Here is a 15385-nt window from a genome sequence, read left to right as displayed (position 1 = left end):
GGAGCTTTCAAAGTCCACACAGAGGTACCCACGACCAGATGCTCGACTTCTGTCAGCCAGCTTTGTTCTACCAGCTTTATCCACCTGGGTCTAACCTTTTGATTTTAGAGCATTAATAGCAACTGTCTGTCTGCTCTTCATAAACTCCCTCTTATTAGAAAATTCAGAAATAGCCATGTTTATCTGGAAGATGTTTTATAGCCTTGAATATGAACACTAACAGCTTTGTGGAAGAAAAGGGTGTCAGAATAGAAAAATATGGGATATTTCAGATGTATTCTTTCAGGTGGAATTGCAGAAAAGGAATCTGCAACAAGGAAAAGTAGGAAGTTGCAGTGATGTAGATTTGAGCTGTCTGGGTGATGGACAAGGGCTTTCCCAGCAGGGATTGGAAGGAGAAATGAAAGTAGGGAACTTAAAGAAACAAAAACGCAAAAACAAATAAACAAACAAACAAATCTTTCCTGATGGAAAGGTATTGAAATTTGACTAATGAAGCAGAAGAATCTGCAGAGGCTGTAAGAGGAGATCCAAAAGGAGCTTCAGTAGGTTTTCTTCCCCCTCCCTTTTTCATTAGGCTGACTTTTTTGTTTTTATTTTTCAGACTAAGCAAACATTGTTATATATCTCTGTCTCATTGTCTTCTGTCACCTGAGTAACACCTCTTTTACTGCTGCTAAAATGGCTACTCCAGCGCTGGGTCAGACCAATTATTTCTTAAATGGTTTGTATTCACCTGCACTTCAAATGTGTGGCTTTGAGAAACAAAATAACTGCACCTCATTCTCAGTCTGCTCCAAAGATCCATTATGCCAGCAACACATCAGTCTGCTCAATTAAAGAGCCAACCACTACAAAGCGACTGTATATCATTTGTATTGCCTTTCTAGAGCCGACACTTTATTCACAAGTATCTGACTCCAAGAGGTCCTTTTCTGCTTAGCTATGTGCTTTATCCTAGCTCATATTTGTGTTTAAAAATAAAAATCAGCAATGTGCTTTAAGCAAAGGCTTCTATATCCTGCTACAGCCATGCTTATTTCTTTACTGTAAGAGAATCTTGCCATTTTTTTCAGCCTATTTCCAATAGATTTGTTAGCTGCGTTCTACACCCCATGACATAACAGACAGTCTGAAGGCATACCTTCAAAATATTTACAAGGATCCAACATTTAAACCAATGGTACTGATCTGCCAGTAAACTTCATTCTTGCTCAGTATCGTACGGCACACACATTAAAGACTTTCAAGGAGTTGAACCTTCTTAATTGAGTTATGCTCACATCTTATTAAGCACCGTGATGGGATTTAAGAACATGCACGGCACTTTTCAGTAGTCCATGGCTCCTCTGCGCTAAGACAGGCATTAGCTCCAGTCTATGTGCATAGCCAGTCCTGCCCACGTTTGGGCTCTGCTCACCCATCCTTCAAACCTGCTCCTCTGGCTGTTCCCTCTTACACATCACTTGCCTGGATGTGACATTCTGGTAACTTCTACTCCAGCACTGATGCTGCAGGATGGAGAGCAGCTCTCCAGCACACCAGGATGGAACACAGACCCAGGCTCCTTACCACAGCACACAGTTGCAGAACAGAAAACAAACTGAAATTGAGAGTTTTCTGAATGGAAACAAGGACAACTCTTTCCTCTGAGGATTATTAAGCACAGGAACAGGCTGTCCAGAGAGGTCGAGGCACCTCTGTCCCTGGAGGTTCTTACAGCCCCGCTGGGAGGAGCCCTGAGCACCCCGGGCTGCACTGCAAGCAGAGCCCTCCCGAAATGCCCTCCAGCCTGAGTGATACAGTGATAATAAGAAGCAATCATGAAATAAACCCAGCCGTTCCAGCATCATAGGTCTTTCTCATAGAAGCTTATTATGACTGCCAGAAAACTTCCAGGCAGCTCCTCGCTGAGCTAATTTAAAATAACAAGACAGAACCCTGAAATATGAGGTCTTATTCTCCACTCTTCCAGACTTCCATAGTAACTTGCTTGTATGACAAGTCTGTATAAAACGCTACAAGAAGAGAATTCTCTGCCTACCCAGGTCAGTAGCAAAGTCACATATCCACTTGCCTTTCATGAGGCCAAATACCTTTATAACACATTTTCCTGCCTGCCCTATGAGCTATGTCTGCCCAGGAAGGAGCAGGACCAACCCATGGGTCACACGAAACAGCAAAAGCCTTCGGATCTCCAGCACAGCAGTGAGAAGGGTGTTCCAAAACATCCAGGACAACCCAGGCTGGCTTCCTTTTGAGATCTCACCAGGAGGTAAGCTCATCTCAAGGAAGTGTAAATTCTGCCTAGTGCAAAGAAAAATTACTTTGAATTAACTGGATAGATGTTATGAATAATCCACATTAAATTCTTAATTTTGGGTTACGATAGAAGACTTAATAGTGGTCAGATACCCACTGCTTATGCAATTAATTCTTAGCAAAGAAAATGAATGTGATATATAAAATATTTTAGAAATAATCTTTTCTAAAAAAAAAAACAAAACAATGGAAATTTGAAGACGGATTAAGATTTAGTGTCACAACAGATTATAGTGTGAACAGAATACATCCTTACAGAAATCTATTTAACCAGTGATGTCCTAGAGGGAACAAACTATAGGGCTTTTTGACATGAGAGATGTGAATTTGCTCTTTGAGCATTTACTAGAGCTCACAACTGGCAGGAAATGAGGCATGAAATGTATTGTCAAACATACAGTGCTCAAAATATAATGCATTACTTTAAGTTGAGCGCTGCTTTAGGGATGCTAACCTCAGACCCCCATATATATTTTTAAGAAAGGATTAAAGCATCAGCAACTATATACACATATACATGTATGTATAAATATATATACAGGAATCATTACAAAAATGCTTGTTTTTGTTTTTTTTTTTTAAACATGTTTGGCTTGTAAGAACATGCTCCCATTTGTTACCTTTTCCTGAGCCAAACTAATAATGCCACAGACGTGCAGTGCTATGCACAGACCAACATGAAACGTGGCAGAAGAAGCATTAAACTAACAAGAGACACGACGCAGACAACTGCTCCACAGCTCATGGCTTTTGTAGGATTTCCCTCCATTCCCATGGGAAAGCCCTGACTCCTACACTCATCTGTTGTGAGGCCAACACTAACAGGAAGAAGGAGGGCACAGGGACTCCCACCCAACAGCCCATAGAAGATTTCAGCTGAGGTCTCCCAGGTAACTCCTTCTTAAGTGCTACTGAAAGTAAATATCAGAAAAAAAAACAGCTGAAGAGTAACTCTGGACCAGTACACAAGTAGGAACATCGTCCTTCCCTAAATCTTAAGGTTCTTCCTCTGTGATGGCCTGAAACATCATTAGGAAATAATCCATTGAAATTTAAGGCTATCTATTAAGGCTCTGAACTAGCAGCAGGATGTAAACACCCACTGTTCAGGTTCGTGTGTAACACAGCCCCCCTAAAGCTTTAAGAACCTCGGAAGCAGATGAAGGACTGCCCAGCTGACACTGGCTCCAGGAAAATTGAGTTTTACACTCATTTTACAACCCAAATGGAGTATGTAAAAATGCACTAACTAAGATGACCTTTTTCCAAACTCTAGATCATGCAGTTACTTCACTAACCAGACTGTCACCAAACCCTTTCTTAAAATACATTTTTTTTCCCCTTAAAGTGTGTCACATGGAAATACAGAATGGAATTAAAAGACAATGAAAGAGGAAAAAAAGACGATTTCAATATAAAATATCTTTTTGCTTTGATCACAGTAGACATCAGCTGTACAGAAGTGATTTAACTATAAAAGAAAATGATTGCAGATATCTTGCTGGATAATGGTAGGACTGTACAGAATAAGAGGCTGTTTACTAAGCTGTTTGGGAGCTGTTTTTCTTTAACTTTGCTTTTTAATTTTTTTCTCTCCATAATAGTCTATTGGACACAACATTCAACCGATGATAGGAATAGACTCATTTCTTGACCTTTTGAGTTTTGCAGAGAAATAGGCTGTAAAGCATCACAGTTTTCAGCATTGGGAAAGAAATCAAGGCTAACAATAGTTAAGCCATTTATTTCTGCTTAGTCCTTAATGGCAGGGAATCTGCTTTATTTCTGCTGTACATCCACTAGAACCGGCAGAATTATGGCAAGGACAGATATGGCCCGTTTTCTTTAAGTCAGTGTCATTCATTTCTACCAAAAAGAGGCAAGAGGAATTCATGGTTCTCGCTCATCCTTCATGCTTTGATTCTTTAAGTTATTGAGCACTTTCTATTCCTGTATGATTGAAAGTGAACTGATAGACACAGGCACTTATCAGAAGCAAATCCCAGGACGGAAGTGGAGCATATTTTCATCTCAGTGCTGGATCACTTTGCTGAAATTAGCAGTGACTTCTCCTAACAAAAACCAAGGCACTTCCACACCGTGTGACAAGCCGAGCCGAGTAAGAATGCAGCAGCAGCAGATATAGGCAGCCCTGCCATGCTGGGGATATCACAGGTGGATGCTGTGGGCTCAGGTCATACCTGGAAACCTGCACACATTGTCCTGGCTCAGTGTCAGTGGTCTTCACGTACAATTGACAGGCCTCGATTATGAATCTGTGAGTCCATCAGTGTTAAAGATCGAATTTTTCACCATTACATCAGTGAGATCAACGTCTAGGACTGAATATGGGCTTCAGAGAAAATTTTATGTGCCAGGGGATTGTTGGAGAAGGGACTTAAAATAGACTCAGAATATAAAAATTTACTGTGTAAGGTAATAAAGTTGGTTTTTTTATTCCTTCTTAATAAAAAACATAAGGGCTTTTTCTTATTTTCTTATACATAGGCTAGTGAAAACAAGTAAAACCCAAGTCTATCATAAGCACCGCAATTCATTGATTAGGTAAATAAATTAATGGGAAGTCAGTCCTTACATAAAGCAGTACATTTAGCATGGTGATGCCCTTTAAATGTCTAACCTTTTAGCCACATGTACAATGAACGCATTTGACAGTTTTATTAGTTGAATAGTTGTCCATTTATGAGTCCCATCACATTAAGAATGGGCTTTCTGTACTTCTGCCAACGTGCTAGGAGAGGAAACTTGTCTCTTGTGTTTTCTCTTCTTAGAAAAAATGTCAGGCTAAAAAGACAGGTCCAAACAGTTACTAGCCATCTTGGCAAACATGCTGCTATTGTTTATAAACCCATAAAGTCATTATTGTTTTGGGATGGTTTCTGTTACCTTACTTTTTATAACAGACAAGTGACTTTCAACGTGACAAGAAAATCTAATAAAATATAAATACAAACCATTTACCTGTTTTTTCATCTCTTACTCTGAGCACGCATTACACTAACAAAGCAAAATAGAACTCTGTAAAGCATAACTAAAGCAATCGAGATTTTATTGTAGTACCAGCCAAAAATGCTCCATGTGTTTATCAAGTTTTAATTTATGAAGTGTCTGCATTATCCTATCTGTGATAAGGAAAGCACTGTACACGACTTGTTGTGACTTGTTGCCCCAGTGCAGCAAAGCACAAGCATATGTGCAGCTGTAGGCATGCAAACAATGTCATTGTGTCAACTTTAACCAATGCATTTCCCAGTAATCTTTTCCCCAGGCAAAAAGGAAGTATGGAAACTTTGCAACCAAGATGTGCCTTTGTGACTAAAGCAGGTTTGCATGACCCAGCACAAGAGCATTTCTCCTCCAATGACCACAGAGACAAAAGATTTTGCCACTTGTCCAGCGCCACTGCAGCCCAAGGAATCTTTCCTTGAATGAAACCTGGAGGAATATCAGAGTAACGTTGTCCGGAGAACAGCCAAATAGCTGCCCCAAAGCTGAGAGCCAGACACATGAATACTTCAGGTTTACCTGGCTTCGCAATAGAAAACAAGTTAGCCATTTCCACCCTGGATACAGAACTTTCCAACTCCAGACACCTGCTCCAACAACCCATCCTGCCTTCAGTCCCACCATCCTTTTTCGAGAACAAAGTCATACTCAGTTTTGGTGCCATACGTAGATTATCTGTATTCTAGCAAGAAACATTTCTGTACACCAAACCCAAGACACAATATTGAACAAAACAGCCTGCGCTGCTTTTCCCAGAAAACATACTTTAAAGCTGAGTATTTTCTCCTTGCAAAAAAGGGCACCCAGATCTCTTGACATCTACTGTCACTGACAGGAGAACAGGCCAATGGATGGCAATCCACACCAGTGGCACTGGACACGTGCTCTGAAGTGAGGACCAGAGGTGGACATCACATTCCTATTATTCTTATTCAGATTAAGGAAAGCCTTGAAAACAACTCTCTCTTCAGTCTGCTTGTGTTATCTGGCAAAGCCCATACAGAAATTAATAATAGCTTTCCCATCTGCAAATAAAAGTAAGCTACTTTAAATTTTTGGCAGTGAACTGGCATTTTGTCATTTAATCATTTCACATCATTACACTGCAATATGCAATGTAATGATATGACACTCCTAAATGACAAACACTGGGTACCTCCTGTACTGGAAGAAATAATGTAACAGGACGGAAATTATATACTTAAGGTTTCACTCCCACAAATTGGGATTAAGATACAGAATAGCTGCAAGCAGAAGAGAGAGAGTCTCGCCTACAGTTAATTGAGCTAACCCTAAAGCACACATCAACTTTACACCCAGAAATATCAACCCACAGCTCAGTTCTGATAAGGGTCAAGGATCCTGAAGTCATGCCAAAGCACTCATGGATTGAGGTGCAATGAGGGAAAATACCCAGCACTTTCCTGGGTCAGACCATGCATGAAGGAAAGCCAAAATATCCTTATCTCTCTGGCCCACTTGATTTTGAGGATATATTAACCTTTAAGTGTTTTGGAGAAATGCCTCCAGAGATCATCTGCCAAAGCCTGATTCGATTGTCTGATGTGGTGACAAACAGGGTAAAAGCAGGTAAGAGTCCAAGGCCACAAGGCAACACTTCCAATTCCACATTGCAAGCAGGCCATGGAGCATTTTCAAAGCACCTCCTAAATGTCTCCAGCCTTCAAGGACCTCCAAGATTCTAATAATTATTCTTTCCCACCATTTCCTGCTGTTATCAATTCAGCTCACATAAGAGGCCAGTGAGAAAGCAGCCTAAAAAAACCATCAGCAATGTGCTGACAGCCGCTCACCTGCTGCACATCCATCCCTCAGAGTGACACTCCTCAGCTTTCCTCGAGCTTTGGGAGGTTCACAGCAAGGTGAAGGTACCACCACGACACCTATTACAAAAGTGGGGTTCATGGAACACTTGGGAGAAAGAACAGCACCACAAATAATCCTCTTCGAAGTTACTATTTTATCTGTGTGAGGGAAATCTTTTCATCCTAACCAGATGCTGCAAGCTCCAGCCTGTGGCTGCGACTATTGGTGCCTGAGCACAACAAGCAAATTCATGGAGACAGTAGAGGATCCTGGACAAGTGGAGGTGAGGCAGGGAAGTGTGCGTGGTGGCACACCTGAGAGCTGGCTGTGAAGCAGTCCTTGAGACTACTGCTATAAATACAACAGAGGGATCCGAAGGGGAACGACTCAGACCTGGCTGATCCAGGCCTAGGTGCAAACAACTTTCTGCCTCCCTTTCCAGCTGCCTTTGCCATCCACAGCACTCCGTGTCTGTCAGAAGACTTGAGAAGCAATGAGAGAGACAATAAAATTCTGAAGTGAAGAGCTCTTTAAATATTAGCTCAGCTGGTATTATCATACATTTTTCCAAGTTCAAACATGATAAAGTGATTTGAGAGTTTGCCAACTCCATATTCAGGGGAAACATGCAGAGAGGAGAAATGTTGATATCTTTGATGTAAGTTTTTCTTTTCTTTCTCTTTTTGTTTACTTTAAACAACATTCTCCTTAACTCATTGCAGAAGCTATCAGAAAGTACTGGAAATTACACAACAGCTTTAGCAGCACAAAGTTGCAGGTGGCAAGATATTTATTTACCAAGAGAAGCTACCCATGAATGGACGAGTTATCCCAAAGAAATGGTTATTTTCTTTGCCATTTTATTCACAGAAAAAGCCCTATTGAATTTCTGCTATTCAATCATTCATTATGCAGTGGCTGAGAGAGCTGGCTTTTACATTCTTCCCCACGTCAGTAAGAAGACACAATCCTTAAAAACAAATTCCTGAAGTGACAATGAACTTATGGTTCCCACTATTTAATAAGCGGCCCCAAACATTTCCCTCCCTCGCTGTCACAGATGCATGCAGCAAGAAATGCTGCAAAAAGAAGGGGAAAAAAGAAGGAAAGATCTGGCATTTAGGGCACTCCTGAGGCGCCCTGACTCGGATGTGCACTTCCCCATTGCAGGCTGAGGTTCGGAGGGCCTACAACAGTCTACTTCTTTTAGAAGTGAAACCACCACTGTAAAGGGGCCATGATAAGATGTGCCCCAGCACACAGGCAGCCCTTCTCAAGTGTGAAGTGAGCACACTGCTCTATTCTGCACAGCTCATTCTAGCATACGTCGCAAGGCTGAATAATTGATTTGAAGACAAGGCATTTCAGGTTGAGAGCTGGCCATTTCCATTCCACCTCCATCCTGTGCCCCATAAAGCTGGACGGCCTGATGAAAACCTGCACGAATGCACAACAATTCAGAGGGATGTAATAATATAACTAAGTTTACTTAATCCTCTTTCAGAATACCATATGAAAAAAAAAAAAAAAAGCAATATTCATTACACTTGGCAAAAGCAAGAATGGTAAATGGGTGCCAAACCAGTCTCCAATGCTTACTTATTTCCTTGCCTTTTTTAAAGCTCTTTTTTTTTCTTAAATCCTTCTGCACTGGCATGTTCACTAAATGCAAAGACAGAAGGTAATTATATATCATGACTCATTAGGAGAAAAAAGAAAAGTGGGAGCAAAAGCAATAGGTGGGTGGGGGTAAATTTACCACGTAATGATTTAAAATTTGGGACTCCTGCACTCAGGGGAGAAAAGGGAAGGAATTCAGTCACTCCACCTGTGAAGTTCCAGGACACCAAGTGTCTACTCAAATTATTTCACCACAACATCATTAGACCACCCCAAGGAAACCAGTTATGGTATCTGATGGGGTCTTAGTCCTTGCATCCTTAAAGAAGGATGGTCCAACTGAACAAAGGAAAGACAAAAAGCACAAAGGAAGGAAGGCAGAGAAGTCTCAGAAAAACGAATAAACAGCCCACAAAATCACTGAGCTATGGCACACAAATCCAAGGCCCAGTTTCTACAGCCCTGTGCTTGTCGTTCATTGCCATCTGTGATGCCAATGTGGCCTTTTCCTGCTTGTCCTCACGAGACCAGGAATAAATCAGGAGTAATGTTTTAACATGTTCCTTCTATGCTACTGAACAAAGGAGTCCACTGCGCTGTAAAGCAAATAATATAAATAATTTAAAAAAGGGAAGTGAAATACATGGAAAGCCAGAAAATCTTCATTTCATCCACAGCCATTCCACACAAACTTCTCCCTTTAATAACCGCTGCATTCTATAATAATTAAAACTGTTTAGCTAGATCCTTTTAAGAAGGCATTTTTCTTTTGGCTGTATCACAGCAAAGGATACTCTGCTTACCCTCTTCGAATTTTAAAATGTGGACTTAAAGACCCAAGAGAACAGAATAAATTTTCTGCTATTTTAAAGAATTAGAATGTGTTGGAGAAAGACTGTGCTTGGCTGGGAGCTGGTTTATTAAAAGGATGTTGTAGCTAGAGAGTGGAAAAAATAGGACAAAGCATCCAGTGGGAGCCATTGTTCTCCTTAGGGCAGGCAGCAGAACAAGCCATTCACTCTGGGAGGAAACGGTACATTCAGACTAGTTCAAGCCAACTGCAGGAGAGAAAAACTCATCTATCCATCAAGCAGCAGATCCATCCTGCACAGCTGCATCTTCTTATTCAGCTGGTAGAACTGAAGCTCAGCACAGCTTAGCAGCAAATTTGCCATCAAAAGGAAAGAACTACTGACAACATCTGGGTGAGAGCACGCAGCGGCTGCTGTTTTGCTCAGCACACCAGGCTTTTACACACAAAGCTTCTGAAGACAAAAACCCAAAGACGTGGCAGAAAAAGGCCAACTCTTTCCTGGTCCCTCCCATGGATGGGCTGAGAGGCGTTCACACATCATGGGCAATGGCCTGCACAGAACCATTACTCAGCTGAATGATTTCAAGCATTCAGCCACAGCGCTCACCTACCAACCTGTATGCAGCTTACTGGCCTCAGTGGGAGGTAATAACCACATGTGCAACTCACCAAGCAATGGCAAAGCAGATAAAATCCACTCACAATTAGCCAGAATTTTTGAGGAATGTCTGAGTTCTGGTTGATAACAGCGGAAAAAGTTTGCTTATAGCCATCTGGTTGAGATAGAAACTCCTTTCCTATGAGATTTTTAATTTCATTACAGAAAAATCAAGACAATTGGGACAGCAAGTATCAAACAGATGAAAAGAAGGCTGTGTACAAAAATGTTATCTGCAGTTAGCCCAACTCCTTTAAAAATACCAGCCTAAATCCTTACTAATCTCAAGACAGACAATTCAGCTCTACTCCATGTAAGTCCCCAGATGACGCTGCAGAGAACATCAACACTCACACACACCTCATGGGGTGGGAATCTGCTCAGGCAGCAGTAGTAACAGCAAAGCAACTGCTTACAGCAGAAGTCTGCAAAGCACTCTTTCTCCTGACTGGCACCATTTGTATTGCATTGCTTTCTTTAGATGAGATCGATACCAGCCCCCTAATTTAGAATCCACAATATAAAAGCACAACTTAAAGGGTGAGCTTCAAACAGTCAAAACATTGCTGTCCTGAGAATAGGGCACATGAGTCTCAATGACTTCTATAAAATAAGGCAGGGTTTCTGTTCACACTATGACTTCCAGAATATTGGTTTCTCTTATTATCTCACACTTGCAAGCATTCTGCACATTAAGTCACAGCAGATTAACTGCTATGATTTCTATGCTTGCACAGACAAACCCAAAATTACAAACCTATATATATATATGTGTGTATATAAGCCCTCTGGCTAATGTTAGCATTTAGCTCTTGCAAACTTAATTAAAAGAAAAGAACAAGTAACCTCTTGAACAGACAAATATGGAGCAGAATCCAGAGTCTGTGACCCTTCGGTTACTACAATACAAAATACATAAACTGCATTTTGGAAGCCCTAGCAATTTTCAGCTTTAATGCAACCCAAGTCTGCATCAGGTTCAGTCACAGCATAACCAGCACTGCAATTCTCTCCAATTTAACACCAATAATCCCACATAGGAAAGAAATCATAACTCTTAACTATTATTTGCAATGACATCCGCCTTTTAACTTTAAGCAGCGTTCTTTAAACATTTCTAAACTTTTCCTATTTCTTCCTTGTGCCTTGATATGAATTTGCCTGTCACCGCAGGCTGTACACAAAGAGAGACACAGACACCAAGCACAAAGATATCAGGAAGTGGTTTTCCTAGCAACAGTAATCATCTGAGAGATCCCAGAACATCCTTCCTATTCATGCAGCATTTTGTGTTTTGAATAGTGCTGACAGGTGAAGTGGATTCATAGTATTTAATACAAAAAATATTGCTGTGGATGGGTATGGCACAAAAGCAAAAATATCCACACTATTCACGAACAGATGAATTCACTGTTTTCATAATGTTCCAGATTATTCACTAAGGCGCAATTTCAAAAGCAAAGACTTTCACCTTCCCACAGAATGAATAACCCAGTGTGCTCCGCTGCAGCAGAGTCGTCAGGTGCTTTTCCAACAGCGATTCTGCATCTCCAAATCCCACTCACCCCATCTATCAATAGCCAATTTTTTTTACCCATCCAGCATTGGGATTTTCCATCTCATTCCTTAAGGAAGACGTGCATACCTGTCAGTGACTGCAGGGAGGCCTTTGCTCCAAACGTGCCAGTTTTCATTCTCACACGCCAGGCGCAGATAGAAAGGGTGAACTTGTTTTCCAGTCCCATGCAGGTGGGCTTCCATGGGCTGCCCTCCAGTTCCACTGCTGACACAGTGCTGGGATGTGGCCCCGTGCTGCAGTTCCTGGTGGGAGCTGAGGGACACAGAAGGTGCAGACGTTACCAACGAGGTGATACAGCCATTCTGCAAAAACAACGCATTAAAGACTCAAAATTCTTGCTGTTCTGCAGGGCCAGATCCCAGGAAACAAACTTGCCGAAGCAATTCAGGGCCCCTCTCCCACACTTCAGGAAGTTTAACAGTGATGAAGTTTTTTTAGTTCCTTCAGCTTCTGCTCTCAATTTTTCCCAAAGTTTAAGGCCTGATTCCTCCCCTGTTACCTGCTGGAAACACAAAACATGACTTTTCTTCCTGGGGCACCCCTGAGTCGTTCCTCTCTTTTCCTTTCCTGCACTAAACACACCTTCCAGAGAAGTCTCTCTGTGAACCTATGGACTCAGCAGGAGCATTGCAGCCTCCCCACACAACCTTCTCAAGCAGTCACTTAGTATCTAGAACACTCTAAATCTGGCTTTTTTTTCCCCCTGAAGGTCTTAGGAGGTATTATTACCACTCTCTTAAGAAAGTTCTCTAGTCTCTTCCAACACCTACCTAGCTTTTAATCTGGCTTTAACTTTCTCTGCATTTTCAGTCTTTTAGTTGTCAGTGTATTAAGCCATTTCCTTCCTTCCTACCTACACCTGCATAATGGAAATGTCATCAAATCCTTGGCTACATGCATGCTGGAGGATCGGTCTTATTACCTGCACAATTTGTTACCGGTTCGGATTTTTATGCGTTGAAAGTAATCAAAAAAATAAATTGAAAGGGATACATGCAGAACAGATGTGAACAGGTAAAACTAATGGGAGAGTCGGAGAAAATTAAATAGTGACAAACACTGGTGTAAATTACAGAGCCAGGTTTAAGCTGATTTTAAAGGGACACCAGCAAGTTGGCTTTCCTGGATGTGGCATTCAGAGCTCAGCTGAGCTGCAGCTGAAATATGCAGAGTATGGATTGTAAGTGTGTGTGATAAGAGAAACTACTAATATGAAGCTGTAAGATAGCAGAAGATCATTCAGCTTCCTTCTGCTCTCTAGAGCCTTCACGTTGAATACACTCTCTCCATTTGCCCTCTATCTTCTGTAGTCATTTAAATTGATGTAAAGTGGCGATAAAGTGCTACTGTTCCAGTAAAAGTTGCATACTTGCTTTGTGCAACTGTTAATCCTCATGCATGACATGCTGCACATCCTGGAGCATAATATAAAAACACGACTTCCCACTTCCTCTTGACAGACACTTGTCTTCTTTACCCTTTAAGAAGTGTCTTCAGTTTTCAAATAAAGATTTTGAAAACGTATCCCATTAAAAGTTCCACTACAACCCTCGAGTCACCAGGATCTTACAGCCTTCTAGAAACACTCATTGATATTTAAAAAAACCAAAATCCTTCATGGCTTCAGAAATGCCAAGGAAAGTAATGCTATATTCTAACCAAATCTGCTCCCTGCAACTTGCAAACAGCTTGAGTATCTATAATGAGCTAAAATAAATCTTTAGATTGAAGCACTAATTAACTTGAGTTGCTTGTCTCCAGTTACAAATCTGAGTTTCATGGCATTACCTACTCTCCAGGAACTGTCCCATAGGCTTCCTTGTTTATTTTTATAAAGGTAGTATTGAGTAGCTTCATTTTCAAGGACAAGACAGACAGATACAGACAGGCAAATTCATCACTGCCCCAAACATGCTTCTCTCCCACCCACCCGTGGTGTGCTTGGCCTTAAAGCAGTGAGGGAAAGGTGACTTACAGCATTCAGGAATCGGAGATCCACTGAAACTCAGAACAACCAAACCATCCAATGCTGTGCACTGAAATTATAAGCTACCATTTTGCTTACAAGCAGGACATAACATTATATACTGTACATTCATGAGATTGAAGCTAATTTGAAACAATTTTCTAGCAACATCAGCAATAAAAGTTTATGGGAAAACCCTGCACTGTACTCTCTGGCTACTGACACAACACTGCTGATGCACAAATCAAAACTGATGGCCCTGATAACAGATTATCCTGACACAGTGACACTTAAGACAAGAAAAAAGCTGCCTGTGCTAAAGACAGAAGCACCTTAATCCAAGTTGTGGGGCTACGGACAAAAGCTGGGAACAGGAGGAGGCAGAGCAGCTATAACGTGCGCTAGAACTCCACAGTGAAAAAGGCTCAGACCTTAGCATGCAAATAAGAAAGATTCAGGAAGGTGTGAAGAAAATAGAGACTGAAACACCACAGTACCAGCAACAGGGTATTTCAGCACTCATTTAATGCAGTGTTAAGTTCCTGCAATACTGGACTGGAACTCTCGTTGTCTTACACAAGTTCCCAGCTTTGCTACAGATATTCTGCATCAGGTCACCCAGACACACAGCAAAGCACCTTACTCAGTTTTCCCACTCTCTGCAGGCAGTAAGTCCTACACGACACCTGCATGCCTTTTCTGCCACATTTATGCATCAAACTGAAGCTGGGTCACTCAAAAATCATTGGGGTTTCCCTCCATAAATAGCCCAGGTCTCCCTTAGCAATGGAATGCTGCCACACAACATACTTCTAAAAGTTCTGTTAGCTCCTGGAGGTCTAATGAAGTACAAATGACTAAGGGAAGCAATATACATTCACAAGCCAACCTTGTTGAACAGGATGTATCTGTTAAATAGAAAGCAGCAGGTTCTACTGCACACTACATCATCTTCCATTTTCACAGGAGTCCACTTCCTCAGCACATACAGCCCAGCCTCAAGCCCATCTATTTCATTACCTACGTTCAGAGCTTCAGAGAAATAAAAGGCTGATATTCCTAGCATAAAGCAAATGGAGAGAAAAAAAATCAGCTGTATGAACTTGGAAGCAAGCTCCACTGGCACCATTGCTTTCAGCAAGATGCTATCTGACATCTTTTGGCTGAACAAGTCCCTTTTGTGGGGAGGATTGTACAGCAAATATTTCTGAGTAGCATAATGTTTGTTGGATATTGCTCTGTTAGGGCAGCTTGTGTTTTCACTCTATTCTGCTTTTGTATGCGAGGGTGTGGAATTTGTTAATCTAAATAAAACTCAAAATAGACAGCATGGTTTAAAGAGCTGCTGACGCCTGGTGGGAAATTTTGAAAGAGTTCTCTGTTAAAAAGCAATCCTCTGCATGAGTTTATCTCCAAGCTTTGCTTCCCTCAGTCTGCTGCCAGGGAGGTTTCCAAGAACTGGATTTAGCTGTTTAACAGGAGCACTGCACTTTCAGTGCTATGCGAGCCATTAACTTTGCTTTTCAAGTATTTATATGCATTCTGCTACTGACCTGTCACCGCACGTACCTC

General features: G+C 41.4%; 1 protein-coding gene across 1 annotated transcript in view; it reads right to left on the bottom strand.

Moving 5' to 3' along the window:
- The window catches only part of LOC140259351 (uncharacterized), a 192542-nt gene that overhangs the window by 147249 nt on the left and 29908 nt on the right, over positions 1-15385 (bottom strand). The window contains exon 3 of the mRNA XM_072350588.1: positions 11914-12099. Coding sequence (XP_072206689.1) covers positions 11914-12099 — 186 coding nt within the window. The remainder of the gene's footprint in view (positions 1-11913; positions 12100-15385) is intronic.

This window comes from Excalfactoria chinensis, chromosome 15, assembly GCF_039878825.1.
Source record: "Excalfactoria chinensis isolate bCotChi1 chromosome 15, bCotChi1.hap2, whole genome shotgun sequence".
Classification (NCBI taxonomy): domain Eukaryota; kingdom Metazoa; phylum Chordata; class Aves; order Galliformes; family Phasianidae; genus Excalfactoria; species Excalfactoria chinensis.
Note: the sequence above shows the minus strand (reverse complement) of the source record. Positions and strands in the feature narration are given on the sequence as shown.